The sequence below is a fragment of the Embiotoca jacksoni genome, unplaced genomic scaffold (assembly GCF_022577435.1).
Source record: "Embiotoca jacksoni isolate LCO1_2020_lvr unplaced genomic scaffold, fEmbJac1.0.p SCAF_1, whole genome shotgun sequence".
NCBI classification, from domain to species: domain Eukaryota; kingdom Metazoa; phylum Chordata; class Actinopteri; family Embiotocidae; genus Embiotoca; species Embiotoca jacksoni.
The window spans coordinates 10914809-10933333 of record NW_027185229.1 but is presented as its reverse complement, the minus strand read 5'-3'; the positions used below and the strand labels follow the sequence as shown (position 1 = coordinate 10933333).

General features: G+C 41.8%; 1 protein-coding gene across 2 annotated transcripts in view; it reads left to right on the top strand.

The window, feature by feature from the left end:
• foxp1b (forkhead box P1b) overlaps nucleotides 1-18525 on the top strand; it is a 156273-nt gene that overhangs the window by 58552 nt on the left and 79196 nt on the right. For both annotated transcript variants that reach the window (XM_069164281.1, XM_069164203.1), the window contains exon 6: nucleotides 13367-13537. In XM_069164281.1, coding sequence (XP_069020382.1) covers nucleotides 13379-13537 — 159 coding nt within the window. In that variant the 5' untranslated portion in view covers nucleotides 13367-13378. The remainder of the gene's footprint in view (nucleotides 1-13366; nucleotides 13538-18525) is intronic.

Below are 18525 nucleotides of genomic sequence, written 5' to 3'. Positions count from 1 at the left end.
AAATGTGCTCGCAACCCTGCTCTGATTTACTTCATTTATGAGAATTCTAAAATAATACTGAGTCAGGCCAAAAGATGCAGCTTAAGTTGAGCTTTTTGAAGCTACATTCACGGAAAGTAGATAGATCTGGAATTCTATATGATGAAGGAGGCATCCACGCTGGCATCAAACTCTACCTCAGTACTGATACGAACTGAAACATGGCTGTAGATTGCTGCTAAAATAAGTAAGAAAGAGTCCGTCTTAATGACGGACTCATTTTCCAGTGTAAATGTTTGGTCTCGCAAGAAAGTGGCACAGCAAAAGTCATGGCTATGCAGATTCCAGCGACGTGTGGCAACATGGATGCAACTCTCAGGGGTTGTTAGCAAACTAGTAAACTGCTGTGGGAAGCACACTAGCCAGGTGGGATAATGTTAAGCAGCTGTTTTTTTTTTTTTTTTCTTTTCTGGCCCTTGTACTCGCTCCCTGAATGTTTCATTTCAGTTAGTAGTCATTCAAGGTGGAGTATGTTTTGTTAAGCTAGCCAGCTAGTTTGAATGGTTGCTACCTTTACACTGTTTGGTGAAAAGGCATGTCTGTACCATGTCTCTTGTGTGGAGCAGATTATACTCTGAGGACGGTTGAGTGAAATTAATAGTGCAACACAGCTAATCGGCTGTGATTTTGTCCTGTGTTTTAGACCCTCCTATTCTTGGTTCTGATCACCGGTGCAAATTTGCACGTCAAAGTGCACCAAATTTGAACTTTGTGGGGACATTTGGGCATTTGCTTGCCTCCTTACGTCGTCCGTCCACTGCCTTTTCAATTTAATAAGTTAGGGTTTTGTGGGAAAAGCTTTTATAATGGTGACATACAGCATCACGGTGTTGCTGACATAAAAATGAAATGATACCAATGCACCATCCTCCTCTCCACATTACTTTTATTGTGTTTCAGTGAAGCCAGTTCTGATATTTAGAAGTTGTTTGTGTTTGTGGAGCGAAGGCCAGAGTGAAGAGGAAAATGTGTTCTCAAACTTAGCCGCCATTGTGTGAACATGGTCTGAGAGGGACTGAAAAACTGAAAGGCTATTTCAAACAAAATGTGGGTTTATTTATGTAATCAAATGAAAAAGGTGGAGGCATTTTTTAAACTGATATTTATTTACAATTTTTCTTTCTTTTTTTTTTTTGCTCTGGTTTTAGCCTTGGCTCCTGCTTTGTTTTCATAAACAAAGTCTCTCTGACTGACTAGAAAAAACACAGCGCTGCTCGGTGCACTGAAAACAGGAATGACAAACACCATTAGCTGAAAAATTTCCATCTCATTGCAACTATGTTATTGTTTACTTTACCATACACGTCCTAATATGGTTACCTCCCTGTCAAAGGCGGCCAGAGCAGAGCCGAGGGGCCCTCGCAGGGAGACGCTTTCAGCTGCCACTTAGACAATAAGAAACAAATGTCACAGCTCGGCAAAATAGGCCAGTTTTCACAGTCTTACAGTACTCGGCCTTCCATGCTGCTTGGCTCAGGCTCCTGTGATATTTATCTACTCTCCAGCGTGAGATGCCCTCACAATGTACCCCCACCTCTCTGCTTCTCTGTCCCCTCTCCTCTTGTCTTCCCTCCGTCTTTCTTTATTTGTCTGCATCTCCCCATCGATCTCTGTCCCTGTCCTGGTGTTAGCTATATGTGGGTTGACTGATGGGCCTCTGTTTGCTGTGTTAAGTTATTTATCGTGGGGGGGGCGGGGTGTTCGGAGGGGCTGCTGCCCTCCTCCCCGTGGCCATGCACAGGCCAGTTCAGCAGCAGATCGCGCCCCCGGCCCGAGGCCGACGCTGCGTTTGAACCGGAAAAATCTTGGGCGATTCCAACAGGCCCCTTTGTGATACTTGGATTCAATCACAACCGTGCAGATTCAAAAACTCTTGAATACCGCAGAGGAAATGTTCTGAAGTTTACCAAAGTGTATCCATTGTTGTTTAAAATACCAGTCCGTCAGGTTGTATTGTGGACAAAAATCTAGTAAAATGTCATCACAATCCAAAAAAATAGACATTTAATCAAATTGCTAATCATCTGAGAGAATTCTCCATTGGATTGTCAGTATATAGGCTCTTAGCTATTAGGGTCAGGTAACCTCACCACAGGTTAGTCTGGCAGTAGTTGGAAATAGGGCTCTTTCAGATGCATGGGCTTGCTTTTCCCCAGTTGGTGGAGGATGATGGCAGCCTCACCTCAATCCTAAAATCCTCACGTTTATGATATTTGCCCAGTATTATCTGCGCCTGTGGATGAATGGGAGGACAGAGCATGAGGAATGTAGAAGGTCAGACTGCATGATTTACACAGTACAGAGCCATAGAATCCTTGGGAAAATACTTGGGCTGGGATCAAAGAGACGTCATGTGATATGTTCTTAACACTGACCTTTAAAGTCGTACATTTTACTGCTCCTCTTTGGCAAAGGATGCACTAAATACAAAACATTGTATCATTCTAAAAACAATTATTTTTAGTAATTTGTGCCATTGTAAAAATACTGCTTCTTGAAATGGTGTAGGGTACAAAATCATGCAGTTATGTATATTTAAAAAAAAAAAATATATATATATAGATATGAATGATTTCTTTTAGATACTACCAAATCAGTCCTCCATTATTAAAGTCACTTACTCAAAGCTTTGACCTCAAAACGGCAGCATTTAAACTTTACAATCAAACCACTGTGTTGTTCTGAATATATGGAAAACATTTGTCATGCATTCTTTTCGATCTGATTGGTAACATGACGAAATACAGAAAGTGACTCACAGCGACTTTAAAACGTTGTGAAGTGTACACACTGAAGAAGCTGCAAAGAACTGACTGGATAATTAGCAGTTTTTACCTACTACTGATTGCAATGTTTGTTTTTTTTTACATTTAGTTTTAACCAAGGTTCAAGAACATTCCATTATTTCATCAGTATTTGTTCAGGCCTAACAATAATTTCCACTCCATTGCAGTTGTATTTTGTTGATAAGCTAATGGCGCTGACCTTTTTTTTTTTTTCCTGTCTGAGGGAAAAGACTCTACCCTCTTTGACGTTAATGAACTTTGTGAAAGGGTTGTTTACTGGCTTCAAGGTCAGTTTCTGAGAAAGGCAGCAGGTTTTTCTTGTAAACATATTTACAGCCAGAGATGTGTAAACATTGTGAATGTATACAGGTGCAGCAGAGGCCACACTGGCATATTTTCCTTCTTTCTTTTTTTTTTTTTCCCTTGTTTTTTTTCCTGACCTTTCCCCTGTGACACACACATGGAATGGAGGCTGTTGTGCGCATATGTGTTTATTTCTGGAGGCACTTTAAAGTAATATGTGCACCAACAAAAAGCAAAAAAATAAAGTACTCTTAGAAAGTGCAATGATGTGCTTACTCACTATATGAAGCTGCTGGGGGAGAGGAGGAGAGGAGCGGCAGATAGCAAGGCAAATGCAGGACGAGTCGGGGTATTAAATATGAATTAATGGAATGTTGCTCAGGCACATCTCTGGGTGTAGTGTAGTGTTGAAAAATAAAATTTATGTTGCCAGCTACTGGCCGTGAAGGTGCATTTGGACTTAGTATCCTTTAATTAGAAGTGAGATATTAGCATTTCATAGGGCTTTATGCTGGGTGAGGGGATCGGCTGGCCACCGCGCCTTCATTAGCCAGCTTCTCTGTGTAATGAGTGCCGTCATTAGCTGATGGAGTGGATTTGCCCCAGCTACACCTTGAAAGGCACATCCTCTACATACTTGCGAGGAATAAGGCCTTTTAATGGATTTCTTAATGAATAAAATAAGATCCCACTTCTTTCAAATTTGACGTGTGCATTTCTGATAATGTACAGCACGAGCCCTCTTCTGTTGCATTATCAGCGAAGGAAGAAGAGAAATCCTCTCGGAATAATAGTGGAAAAGTAGGAAAACAACGGTGTGTAGTGGTGTATCGGAATTTTTTAAAAGTTCAAGTTGATCTTCATTAATATGCGCATGAAATAAGGCGTGTGTGTGTGACTTCTGTCAGGAGTCTGAGGAAGTGCTGTCTGAGCTGTAGTGCCAGATGTTAAAACTCACCGTGTTTATCAGGGAAAGAAAATGGCAGGACAGCTATTGGATGAACCTGACTGCAATTTCTATGTGCAGTTGTGCCAGAGTGTGTTCACATGCAACAACAGTCAAAAGACAGTCAGAGCAGAGGTGTTTTTTTGTGATATGGAAGTCTCCCTTAAGCCTTTGGCTGCGGCTCCATTCTCAGAATCAGCCGTGAAGTGATTAGTATTTTATTGATGAGCTCCTGAAGTGGCAAGTGTGGGAAATTGGATCTTTGATCTCCTGGAGTTTGAGAAATATATCCTGAGTGTGTGGAGCTCTCCAGGTAAAAAAAAAAAAAAACACCCCCCATCTTACCAACAGATACACACACGCACACACATCCACACATATACATTCAACACAGACAGACAGACATGTCGTTTGGGAGGGATATTCCTCCCCTTTTCCAAAACACATATTTGTTTTGGATGTTTTCACTGAGAGTCTACACGGTGATTACAGATGTTCATTAGCAAAATTGGGTATTTGTTTTAAACTTTAACCAATCACTTTGATATGCTAATTACAGTGTAATTTAATTTGAGCCCTGTAATGATGATGCTGTTATTATGGACATAAATGATGCAGTTAAGCTGAGAGTAATCTCATTTGCATACTGTACATGCCAGTAAATTAAGCCCTTTCCTGCGTTGCTTCAGCTTTAATTTTCCACTCCTTTTCACACAGCATCCCTCAGCCCCTGTGCCTAATAGCAAGCCAGCCTGTTTGATGTGGAGAGCCGCTTCCTCACACTAAATCTAGTCACAATATGTAATGCATAAAGGCTCTCATTATAACTCTAAGTGCCCTTTTAAGAAGTTGGTATTAATAAGCAGGCGAGCTTTTCGCGCTTTGTAGTGATACACAAAAACAGTTTTGTGCCTCGCCATAATCATCCTCAGCATTCCTTAATCTCCATCTGAGAAATAAAAACTACCATGGTTGTAATAATGATGTACAGCCCCTAATCAGATTGTATAGGTCTCTCTCTATGTGTCAGTCAGATATTATCTTCAAAGAGGTGATTGTATTTTGATATTCCTGCACTGAAAAAAACAAAAAAAAAACATGAAGGGGGTTTGGTCATCAGGTTTTTCTCATCACAAAAAGCTAATTGAAAAATCTTTGCTTCATTGTATGTTTACTGCAAATAATTTGGCCCCTCTTTGTATACATATTTTTTGATGTCTGTATGAAAGAGGCATATTTCAGACAGAGGGACACGGCTGGCCTCGATAAAAGCTCCCCTGTCTTCATTAGAGAAGCGGCACCTCATGGTGTCTGATTGTCTGATGTTTGCAGTGAAAAGGTAAACATGTTTGTCACACAGGGGTGTATTTATGCTGATCAAACATGTGAGACAGGCCACGCTGAATGTTAAGGACTTTGGGCTCACCGGCTCTCTGAACGTACAGCCTCACAATGGGCTGAACTTTCCTTTAAATCCCCCGCGTGCGAACAGAGTCCGACTCCCCTGAGCGTTTTGAAGGCGGGTGCTGAGGGTGGTTTATGGACTTTAACACCGACAATACAATTGCCCTTCACCGAGAATGCTCCTCCATTTTGTACCATAAAGAATATTATTTTTCTGCCAGCCAATTTTCTCTGTTAGTCTCTAATTGGCTACATAAATCTCGGCCGTTGAGGGTGAGAAATGTTGCGGTGTCACACAGTGTAATCTTCACCCTTATTTACCAATTCATTAAGATTCATTGATGCAGGATCGGTGAGAGGAAATGACAACATAAATCAGGCCTCCAACATAATGACCCTAATCAGTTGGGAATTGCAGAAAATGTCATGATGAACTATGTCCTTGTATTAGTGCCACTGTACATTGTCATTGTGCTGCTTTATGAGTGGGACGCATCATTCTGACATGGGCTGTATTTAACAAAAAAAGAGTTGTTAAAACCTGATTCCATTAAAACGCAGAAATGCATGTAAGGTCTTTTGGTGTTTAGCCCTTCGCCCCTTTATCTTCAATTTAACTACTTAATGGAATCTCCCTTCCTTTTTGAACCCTCTCTGTCCTCTCTCAGGGAAGCTTTAAAATTATAACGTGCTTCTTCGGCTTGAATGACCCCGCTACCACGTTGAGGGAGACTGCTCCTTCAGAAGCAGTAGGAGGGGTCAGCGGGTAATACCGCTCCCATACCAGTGACAGTCAATCAGGAACCTAATAGTAAATTGTTGTTGTGCAGATTTTCTCAGCTGTTACCACATGATCTTCCTTTTTTGTACAGTATAGAAGCAATATTTAACAGAAGTTTACTGTGAATAGGTTGGATAATTCAGTCAAGATTCTGTTTATCAGCTTTAAAAGAGGAGATTTTAAATGTAAGTTTGCATCTTTTCTGGTTTTAACTCCAGAAATCTGTGCTTTGATGTTAAGTTATTGTGGATTAATTGAACAACACTATGCATTTACCAAGAAATACTGTATGATAACGTAATGCATTGAATTATGTATTTTAAAGGTATTTCAGCAATATTTTTGTTCAGATTTATATGTTTGTTTAACATTCGAGAGATGTTTTATGACAGTTTAAAAAATTTACTTTATCGATCTTGGAAATATGCAGAGAATATTTATAATATTAAGTATTAAAAAAAAACTGTAGGTGAGATACTATTAAAACTAAAATAGTTAGTTCGTTACCATTCCATTGTTTGTGTGTAAAGGTTAATGATTGTGTCTGGAAAATGAGTAACTTAACTTCATGTCTTTGAGTAACTCTAAACAAAAGAGGTGGAAGAGATGCATACAGCTGCTGCGTGTTTTTAGAGAAACATTCAGCACTGTTAAGAATCAGTTAAACAGCAGGGTTTAAGCCAGACCCTACAGTTTCTCCCAGTTATCGTGCATGGTACTGAGGGAGGAATCATGATGAATGCATCCACCACAGTTGATGACTTACTTTACAGTAATTAGCAGCTTACTTTGTGTATAGAGCTGTGGTTTACCGCAGGTCTGTCTCAATGAACCGCAAAGCTTTACCCAAAAATTATTAGGCTACATGTTGTCAGCTCACAGCGGAAGTGTGCACTCCGGTGAGTTGACATCCCCTCAAAAGGCAGTAATTTCTAATAATATTGTCCTTTCTTTCACAGTATTAATTAGATAAGTTCGTCAAGGCTAACCTTGGTTTTCCTGGGAAAAAGTCTCTGACACATTTCCTCTGCACAAGTTCACATGGGAGCAGCCCTTTCATGGACTCTAGTAAAAATGATAAAAAAAAAATATATATATATATATGACACACTTTAAGTAATCTTAAAACAATAAGTGCTTTTGCAGCTCCCATAGGATATCGATAGATTGGTGTCGGTGGTTTCTATGGCTGTGCACGGTGGACAGGTCTAATTGGTAAGATGAGCTAGAGGGAAGCTGTGCTTGCTTTTTCCCCGTGCATGGAGGCCGTGGTCAGAGGGAAGAAAAAGAAAAAAAGAAAAAGAGGCCCCTCGTCTCCTGGTGTCTGTCCTCTCGCTGTAGTGTTAATGGGCATGAGCCACATGTGAGCGGGATTATCAAAGTCAAATGAAGGAGAGTCGCTGAGAAAATGTGTGGCGAACCACTCCTAAAAGAGGCTCCACATCCCAGAATTACAATTCCATTCATGCACAACCAGATTTAAACTCATTAGACTTCTCTATTTACTTAGTCTCTATCGGCCCTAGTTGTACTAAAAATACCATGGCCTGCCTTACTTTGGCACATTCCGTCATTGTCTGTGCACAGCAGGCCTTTACGCCGAGGTGTTTCTCAGATGGCTCCATGCAAAGGAGACAAACTGGTGTGTGTATTTTCTGAAATTATGGATCTACTCAGATTCTCTACTGGAGTCTGCCGTCTAGTACCCTGCTTATTGTTAATTCATCTGAGCTTGTAGCGTGATAATAGCTTGATATTCATACGAATCATCATAGTCACCACTGCTTGGATGTTAAGCCGCTCTCCTCTGCTCATGGTGTAGTAATAGGTTTGGATCTAGATTCCATGCTTGAGAATCCTATTGCAGTCGTCCTGATGTGTTATAAATAAGTGTTTTTGCTGGTATTTTATCCCTTCCTTTCATGGCGGTAACAGTTTTTCGGGGACTAAATTATATCATGAGGGGAAGGGGAAACAAAACACTATGGATTCTGGGTAGGGAAGCCTCAGTGGATGGCATCAGCTCAGCAGATGGCGAGTTGTTGTATGCATGAAAAATTCATGGTCAAGGTGACGTGCAGCTTGAAAGTCCCCACAATACATTATCTACTTTGTCTTCTGTAATTGCTTATTTTTGGTCAATTCAATTCTTGATCTATCAGTCAGAGTTGCTCATAATCTTACTATTGAAGTCACACATAAACCAGACACTTTGGTTTTTGGAAGATAACATCTTTTCCTGTTTAATCTCAAGTAATTCCTCTTTTTTTTTTTTTTTCCATTGTATTTTTCACTCCATGCCCTGATGTTGTGAGTGCCAGCTCTCGGAGCCCTCAGACATCCTTTGTTATTTCCACAAACCCAGTTACTGAATAATTGAACGAGGTAAATGTTTAACATGTTTTTACAAGTTCCTCGCTGTGCTGTTGTGAAGAACGAGTGTTTGTTGGGTCTGGAAGAAACACTTGGCTTGCTTTGCTTGACAACGATGGGTTTCCATTGGAGACTACCTCCCCGGCCGGCCATCGCCCGCCTTGTTCTCATTCACGGTGGCTTCGCTTGCAGCTGCAACACACCCGCTTAATGCGTCTTTAAATGTCAGAAGAATGACTTTTTGTTTATCCTGACTTTTGCCTCGCTGTTTATTCTAGTCAAAGCTGCATTTGCATCGACCTTGAATCCCCTGGATCCCTCCCGCCCTCCCCCCTCTTCCCCCATCCCCCAGAACCTGTTTACACTACGCCTGCCCCGAGTGTCACCTAGGAAATCGGGCCGATCATTCCACCTGGTTAATATTAAATGGCTCCTGCAAAGAGATATGTTTGTTCATAAACACAAACCCCTGCTCCTCCTGTTTACTGTCGCCATGGCAGCGATCACTTATTAAACAAACAGCTGCATTGTTTGCCCGTGTTACTGGTCTGCTTACATCCTGTTCAAGGTCTGGGAAGAACTTAGAAAATGCTTCAGTGTCTCGTGGGGATATAAGTTTTTGCGATGGGGGGTATTACTTGCAGGGGGTGGTGTGCTACTTCTGTTTTGTGATTGTAGTGTGGGGAAGCGCTTTGCTTATCTGTGACTTGGTTGAAGTGGCTGACGAGATCACGTGGCTGACTGCGAAGTCTCCTTTGGCAAAATTTCCTCCCAGCAGAGAGCGGCCAACAAACTGGAGCTATTCGTCCAGATTTAGTCATTTCGATTGAGGTGGTTCTAGTTTGGAGATAATATGTGAAAGGGTGCGGGACTGTATGTTTTGAGAGCTTGTCGGAATTTAGCCCAATTTCTGTGTCTGGCTGTCCAGCAGAATATTTTCAAGAGACAGATACTCGGAGCAGTTTGTTATCAGTGATGTGGGCTGTGATAATGGATTATTTAACTTGCAACTTGTGTTTGTCTTTTTGACTTTTCCCCAGAATCAGGAGCCAAAATACAGCAAAACATGAGATCCTAAAGAAACCTTGAGCGGCATTGTGTTGCTGCACCTTTGGTACAAGCTGATGTGTTGTCTAGTCTAGCAACCAAGCTGAACCTAAACAGCTCTAAAGTGAACCTCTCCCCATTGTCTCCTCCTTTGTGTGTCTTTATCTCTCGCCCAAGAAATGTTGTGCTTTTGTTGTGTGCATGTGTAAACAAGGGCTGTGTGAGAACACGGCGAATCGAAGCAGGTGGCCGCTGAGGCTTTACTGTCATGAGCATTAAAGAAAAACAGAACACGGAGAAGGGTCAAAGCACAGCTGCGCGGGCCGACCCTACCTTGAATCGACTGCTGACTTGTTTGAGCTGTTTGAATTCCAGACAAGCATGACAGGGGGACAGGCATTATATTTCCAGCAAGGCAGGGGGCGAGAGGAAGAGGAGGAGAGTCAGAGTTGACGAGCTCTGCCCGTCGGCTGTTCTTAACCTTCAACCTGTCTGGTCAGGTGGGAAACACATGTGACTCTTGTTTGTACTGTACTCCCCATATTTGTGGCTGAGGAAACAAACTGTAAACAAACAGAAAGCCTGACCTTTTTTTTTTTTTATTATTATCCAGTGTTTGTTCCAAACACTTTTGTTTTGCAAGCAACCCCCCCCCCCCCCACACCCTAAAGAACAGACAGGCATCTAATAATCAACAGCACAGCCAGTTCTTTTTCTACAAACTACCTTGTTTTGATCTCCTGGAATTTCCATTATTTTGATTCTTTTTTTTTTCCCCAGCTCAGAAAAAAAAGCTGACACGCTCCATTAATAAAAAAGAATGACTTATTTTTTTCTCATGTCTCCTTTTGTGTATTGTTTTAAGTCGAAATGTTTGCAGCATGGATATATATGTTCTTAACCCCAGGAACTACACCCCTTTTTAGCAGGACATTTGACCCATAATTACAGCTGAATCTGATGTATAAATGGAACAGATGGAAAAACTTGAGAGTTTTTTGGAGTCGTCACAGGCGAGGCTATCCCCTGAGCAAAGTGAAAATAAATAGATAGATAAACAAACGTGGGGTCAGGTCATGTGGCCGAGTTGCCCAGCTGATGATGGTGTCCCTGCCTCAGTGCTTCACAGATTAACACCATTATCAGCACAACTCTCTAATAAGGCTCTTTCCTATCTGCTTGATATTTATGATGGATAATGCCCATTTTCCATTTTCTTTTTTCCCTCCGAATTTTTTTCTCACTCATGATATTGAAGCTTTGAATTATTCTGTGGTAAAATTAATGAGAAAGTAGATTTATGGGTTTCATTTGTTTGTCAATTGGAAAATTAATTGGGTGTTAATTTTAGCCATCCCCTCATCAGTGCCGGTTCCAAGCATGCGCGCATTACTTTGCATTCATTGTAGCCTTTCTCTCCTTTATTGTGGGTCACTAGTTTTGCATACATTAAAGTAGCCCCGCGGCTCATTCTCTTGATTACTTTTGGAGATGCCATGCATTTGGAAATTTACGCCTTTCCGTTACAATTATGAAAATTTTGCATGGAATGACAGTGCATGTATAATAGCCATTACTTTCCCCCCTTTTATATATAGCTCCAGAAAAAAAAAAAAAGAAAGAAAGAAGGCCCTATTTTTTCCTGCATGTGGAAAAATTTCTTTTATTTGAAAAATAAGTGGGGGTGAATAACGTCAGCACATGGTTTATTTCAAATGGCATTTAATTTCACCCGAGAATGTGTGTTTCTAATTGGTGTCTCAGAAGGGGAATTGATGCGAGCGAGGGCCTGTAGATGGAGTTGTGGCTGGCTGCGTCCCATCCCACAGTATTCCTCTTGCTCACTCCTTGTTTAGAAAATCCCATTATGGAGGAAGGCCGTGCCAGACTGGAGGGGTGAGCTGGGTCAACATCTGTCTGGTGGGGGTGGGGGGTCGGCTCCAGCCCCAGCCCAGAGAACAGGGCCTGTAGGCCGGGCCCAAGCTGCTCAGACAGGCCCCTGAGTGTGGGGGCGTTGTGACACACAACTGAACCTGCACAGGCCACAGTGTCAGATGACTCATTCAGTTATGCTTCTTGCAAGGAGGGCTTCTACAGGAGAGGAGGTGTAAACCATAGTGCACTTTGGGTTTGATTTTTGTGCTGGTAATGCTTTAGCTCACCGCAGTGAGCTCAAACTGCTACTGAAGATCCGTAGCTGGGATGCCGTCCCTGAGAACCAGTGCTGCTTCTAGTACTGTTTATTCAAAAAAAAAATAAAAAAAATAAAGCCATGTCTAGATTATTATCTCACCTCAGCTCTGTAAATATTCTTATGTGACAAGTTGTCAACCTCAATTTCCTATCTGTCAGCCTGAGTGTGTGTGTCCCCATGGCGTCTGCGTGCGTGTGTCTGCATCTTGTTTAGATCGAATCTCTGGAGACAATGTGCCTGTGTACCTGAGCACATATAAACTCACATTGGCCTCCCCATTACGTAACGCCATAAATCTACATTTAGTTCCATTTTCACATTCTTTCATGATGAGGCCCGGTGTTTTAAAGGCATTTATTCTGCTTCATATAAATAATTAATCAGCCAAGTTAATTCGCTTCTGCCTGACTTGGTCAGCTTCATTAACTGCCCTGGAATTGGGAGGAGAGATGCGTTGTGCCAATGAGGCCTGTGACCAGCGCACAATAGCTGTAAATCATTCCACTGATTTGAGGAGTACAGGCCCAGATATGCACCAGTGTCATTGGCACTTATCCCCAGAGTGACAGAGGGGGTGTGGTGGAAGACGGCATATCTGTCTGGCTTTTGTGCATCCAAAAACAGAATAAAGTACGTAGCATGTGAGCAAATAGCGGTGTATTCACATTTATCACTGATTACCACTACTGTATTCTTACATAAAGCATACAGCTGTACTTAATACTACACTGTCGGTATTTGGATGTTTCCCTTTTAGAGTTAGATTAACTTATAAAAGACAATATTTTTTCCAACAAAAGGGTTTATTTATATTGCGACCTGTATTTTGGTGTTAATTGAGCACCCCTGAAGGATTTGACTTGTTTTCTCTCTAGCCTCAGATTGGATGTTTCTCATGGAGATCCCTTGGCAGGCCTCACACAGTCGCCCTGTTTCCCATTAAAAAGCCATTCTGCCGTGGTTCTTCTGGGAGCCATGCAAGTAAATATATCCATTTCCATAGAACGTGTTTTGTTTTGGAGGTCCAGTGTTTTCTTGGGCTCCTCTGCTCTCACTCACCTCAGGTTGGGTTCCTCTCCGATGTGTGCTGGACCCCAGCCCCTCCAGTGCACCCCTGCATATACCCTATAATGGAGAACACAAACAAAACCTGAGTCCCACTCACTTTTCTCCGGTCCAGTATGAACTTGTCATCTGCAAAGAATCTGCAACGGAAAAGACAAAACAAAGGAGCAGTTTATTACTCTGTTTGGAAGCATGTTGTGAGTGTGTGTGTGTTTGCCTCATTGCATATGCTACAAGCAAACAAACAGGACCCAGGGAAGTACAAACCAACAGGGAAAGCTGCAATAAAAGTGAAATTGTGTGGGAAGAATATGACAGATGTTTACAGTTTGGCCCACAGTTGAAATGCGACCTCCTTGCTGTGTGTTTTAACAGCTGTTTCTCTCCGTCTCTGTCCCTGTTGTCTCTTTTTCTGCGTCTTTACTCAGGTTTTTTAAGTCATGATGCAAGAATCTCGGACGGAGGCGACGAGCAACGGACTAGCCAATCAAAATGGAGGAGCGGGCGTGGAGGGTGTACAGAGGGAGGGGCGACCCAAAAGCACCACTCCATCAGTGGAGGTGACTGCAGTGGACCTCCTGCATCTCCAGCAGCACCAGGTAGACCAGTCCCCCTTCACACCTGTCTTCACTTTATTAAGCCATGTCAACAGCAGGCCCGCTCCGCCTCTTAAAGTGCCACTTAATATTTAATTCCACCTCAAAAGTACATCTCGTACATAAACACATTATTATTATTATTTATGTATATTGAGGACCTTTTTGAATATTTAAAGAAGGAGAAGTGCTCTCTCTCTGTGATTGTGTTTGGTTGCGAATGTGTTTATCGTAGCATGCAGCATCTGCATTTTGGTGAAATATTCATTATGATATGCTGACATATTTTAAGTATGTAGGTGTCACAGGATTTTGTAGACAGTTGAGAAACCATGACATCCAATAGGATGACAGCATTTTCCTCTGGCTCTTTGTAAACACACCTCACACTCACAACTAATGCCACACACTGCCGTGTTAACCAATGAGGTGCGGAGCTGCATGCCGGCGTTATCGCCGCTGAAGCCGAAACATTTTCACCATCTCCGACTTGAGGCAAACAGACAAGCTCTTTCTGTTGGTGTCAGTGTTATGTGTGGCACACGACAGTGTGTTTAAGGAAACAACATTGAAAAGATCAGTGTGTCTTCTGCTATCTCGGTCTATCCGACAGCACAACTAGGGTTGTTGTCAGGAGCTGTTTGGTGATGATGCACAGGCTCTGTGCCGTTGTCTGTTGTCACAGCACATCCATCAGCATTTGTACAGGGAGGGAAACAGTGCTGCAGCATGAAACGTGGGGGATATGGCTGTGTAACATATACTGTAGAGCTGAGCAATAACTCAGTTATCATTTATCATCTTTCAGCAGAATCATCATGGCATTATGATGATATGATATTTGTGATACACAATTCTGTTGTCAGAAATGATGATAACCAGCAAATTCATTCATATCTCATTTTGACAACAGAAATAAATAGCTCAGCATTTTGAAAAGCTATTGCTTGCCATCTCATCAACTGTACACAGGTAAAGCATTAGTTCAAATGTGTAGCTCAGACCTACAGACATATCACTGACGCAGTAATTTGACCTCAGGAGTACTTGCTTTTACATCGTCAGTAGTTTTTTTTTTTTTTTTTTTTTTTTTTAATAGTTTCCCCTTTTAACTCATACTTTCTTTAATTGTCGGGTATGGGCATGTAAGCAGCATTTTACTGTTTTTGCTGCTGCAGATGGAGCCAGTTTGAGCTACTTTATACACCGTTTTATATAATTGGACAACAGATAAATCTGAGGGGTCATCTGATGATTACTGGGAGAGGAAAGAAGAAGAAGAAAAAAAAAAGTTCTGATCGACATATCTACACGTTGACATCAGAAGCCAGCCAGGCTGGACATTGGTTCAATGTTCAACAATGTGTTGTATTTTAAAAGTTTGTTATATTATCCATTGTGTCAAATCTACATCTTAAAAGTAACTAAAGCTGTTAAATACACGCAGTGGAGTAGAGAATACAATATTTCCCTATGAAATCTAGTGGAGTGGAATATAGCATCAAATGGGATAGCCAGAGTACAAGTACCTCACAATTGTACTTCAGCACAGGACTTTGTGAATATACTTAGTTGATTTTCAACCTGTTTTGATGTTATACCATTTTTATGGTATTGGGTGGAAGAAGTTCCATTTGCTCAGTAAATAGGGAGGGTGGGTCAATGTGTGTCCTGTTCCTCATTCTTAGACTGTGAAGCCTTTAGGCTTCCCCAGATCTACTCTTCATCCCCACTCCCCCAGTCCCAGACCCCACCTCCCACCCATCCTTTTTTCCAGCAAAGAATGAGCATGTCGTCAGTGAGAAAATCACAGCCATACTGAATTCATTACTGCAGTAGTCACACAAAACCATGGATAAAATTTCAATAACTGCAGGCCACAGTTGAGTAAACAGTTGCACTGAAACTTAATTCCTGTTGACTTTTCCTTCATTCTTTGCCAGAGGCACATTCTGATTCGCTCTGCAAAGACAACAGGGTTACAACTTTGATAAATGTGAGGCAGGGGGAGAAGCAGCAAGGGAGAGAAACGTGTCATGGATGTGCACTTGACACCAAGAAGGCATGGAAATAAAGCTTCCCCACTAGAATAGAGCCAGTTGTCCGAGCATGGTCTCTGTTTTCAAGTCAACCAGAAAGAACTATTGCTCTCCAGGATCTGCACTGGCATTTAAAGGGAGGAGAAACGAGCCCCTCTCTCACCATCCCGGTCCAATGTATTACAGTCACATTTTCTGCCCGCTGCTTTCTACTGTGGTAAATGACAAGCGCTTTATGGTTTATCCCTTTTGAACAAATCCACTGGTTAATTTCTATGGCCTGCGTTTGGAGTTGAAACAGAGGGAGGAGTATTAATTGTTGTGCGTGATAAATGACACATGGATGGGGACGAAGGACGAGATGTCTCACTCCCAGCTCCTGACACGGGACTTTGATAGGCTACTTACCAGGGTAGTGTTACTGGCAAGGCAGGCAAGCAGTCTTTTTATTCTCCCATTAGATTAACCCAGGATTTTCACTCATGCACCATGAACCACGTTAATTGTCCCCAGGGCATTACGATCTTCACTCAATTACTTGATAACTTTTGTGGCATTTCACAGTCTTTCTTTTAAGTTTTATTTGTGGCTTGCACTAATACGCCTTTTTTTTTTTCTTTATTCTTTGTTCTTCACAAAACCTCCGAGATGCTATTACCCCTTTAGGTGATGCAAAAATCAATCTAAAATGTTCTCACACTCAAAGTGCAAATGTCTGAGAGTCCCCTGAGTGAGCCGGAACAACAAACCTGGCAGTGGCATATCATTTATTCTTATTAGGGAACATAACTATGAAAGACAGTCCCCATTAATAAAGATGGGGGATGAAATAATTGTAATCTGTTTGATCATCTTGATTCTGACAGGGGAATTCATCTTGTAGACTAGTCAGATTTGGGGGAAGTGGACCATAAGCTTGATTTAAGCATCTCTATTAGTAAGTCAAATACTGTTTGTTCAGAATTAAGGGTGAAAAAAAAAGGTCTTCTTTTTTTTTTTTTGTAAGATACTGTTGAAATTTAACAGATTTCACTATTTAAGGAACTTAATGTGGAATCTGTTATGTTGTAACGGTTGCGTGTGCTCATAAATGTTTGTTGTGCATCTTGTTGCCTTTCAGGCAATGCTCAGTTAATCTGCTGCTGCTTGTGTACACTAGAAAGTGTCCCCCCCCCCCCTTTTTTTTTTTTTTTTTTTTTTCAATCTTTTATATAATACATTTTTTTCATAACGTTTGTCAGCCCCAGTCTCTGTTTATTTTCTCTTGCGCATTTTGTTTGTGTTGCAGAAGTTGTGGTTTTAACGTTCCTCACATGAGGAAGTGAAGATACTGTAGGAGAGAAATTAAAACAAAAACAATAGTGTGAAAGAGCCGCGCTTATGCAATAACCTGTTATGTGATTTGTGATTTAAATGATTTTGCAACAGGAAGTTGTGTTGTGCAGCTGCACTTGCCAGATAAACACATGTCGACAGTAACGATGTTGGGGACGTTGTATTAGCTCTGGAGCTGCTGTCTTCAGGATATTCAACTCTACCAATATTTCCTGTGATGTACGGTCATCCTCAGCAAAGCATCTCACCTGTTTAACCATGCAAGTTATTCTTTCGCTCAGAATTTGGTTCAATGGAAACGACTGTAGAGCAGTAAATATTAATATCCTGTCTTTTAGAAGAGCCCTTTCGACTGATTTAAAAAAAAGAAATATTCTCAGTGATACTATACACACAAAAGAAAGAAAGAAAACGGGGATGAATAATTGGTTTTTCTTTTTTTTTTTCTTTTATTGCATACACATCCATCCAGCCTAACTTGTCAAACAAGGGTACTTAAAGATTTGCTACATATTGAAAGATAAGACCTGCCAATTATTATTTTTTTGTCTTCCTCTGCCTGCGTGGTTGATGTGTCCGTCGTGTTGCGTGTACAGAGATGAGAGAGTGACACGCATAACAGTGGCCACAGAAAGAGCTGAGCCGGCACAGGTTTCCTGTCTGCATAATGCAAGTCCTGCAGGGTCCCTTGTGGAGACTTAAGAAGGTGGAAATGCACGTCTTAGCCACCATCGCTGAGCTGTGTTTCGCCAAGCTTCGGGGCCGAAGTGCCACATGATAAGCCTCGCTGTCCCAGTGCACTAATACAGGTACACACACACACACACACACACACACACACACACACACACACATACACACACACACACACAGACACACACACACACTGATATACAGCATTCATATGAGCACATACATGCTCACACAGAATAGAGGCCCAAATGCCAGGCCTTCAAGTGCAGGACCTGCTGGTTTGTGCTGTCCAGTCCACATTACGGACTAATGGTTAGACTGAGAGTTAATGACATCAGGTCAGAGAGGAGGCCAGAGTGTGTTTTCTGCCTCAGATCTCTGCTAATCATGTGTTCTGCTGCAGAGTGGAGGGCAAGGGGGAGAGAGCGCGATGCCTGGATTGAAATACTTTAACACAAGAAGAACACAACCTTATCACTGCGCTTTTGAATTGAATTCCTGCCAGTATTTCTGTATTTTCTCTCCTGCAGAAATATATGTACATGTGCATGCAGTGCAGTGCTGAATATTTAACGTGCGTGATGAAGGCGTCCTTGCGCTGGGTGCTTTTTGACCAATACCTGTGGTGCATATTATCCTGCTGAATGTGTGCTTCCTTCCTCACATATAGAGTTTTTGCAAGTGTGCATCCACAGTGCATCACGCTGAAAGGATCTGAGTCCCCACAGGCTTGCTGTGCATACTCGTCCGTCTCTAGGTGCTCTCAGGTATCTTCATGTATACTGTTCATATTGTCACGGGAGGCCAAGCAGAGGCTCCGACTTATTGGAAAATCTGGCAGAGAGGATAACATCAGTGTTATGACACTGCATATTGCCCTAAATTGCTTATTGGTAAAATGATAGTGCTCGTCCAATTTGAATA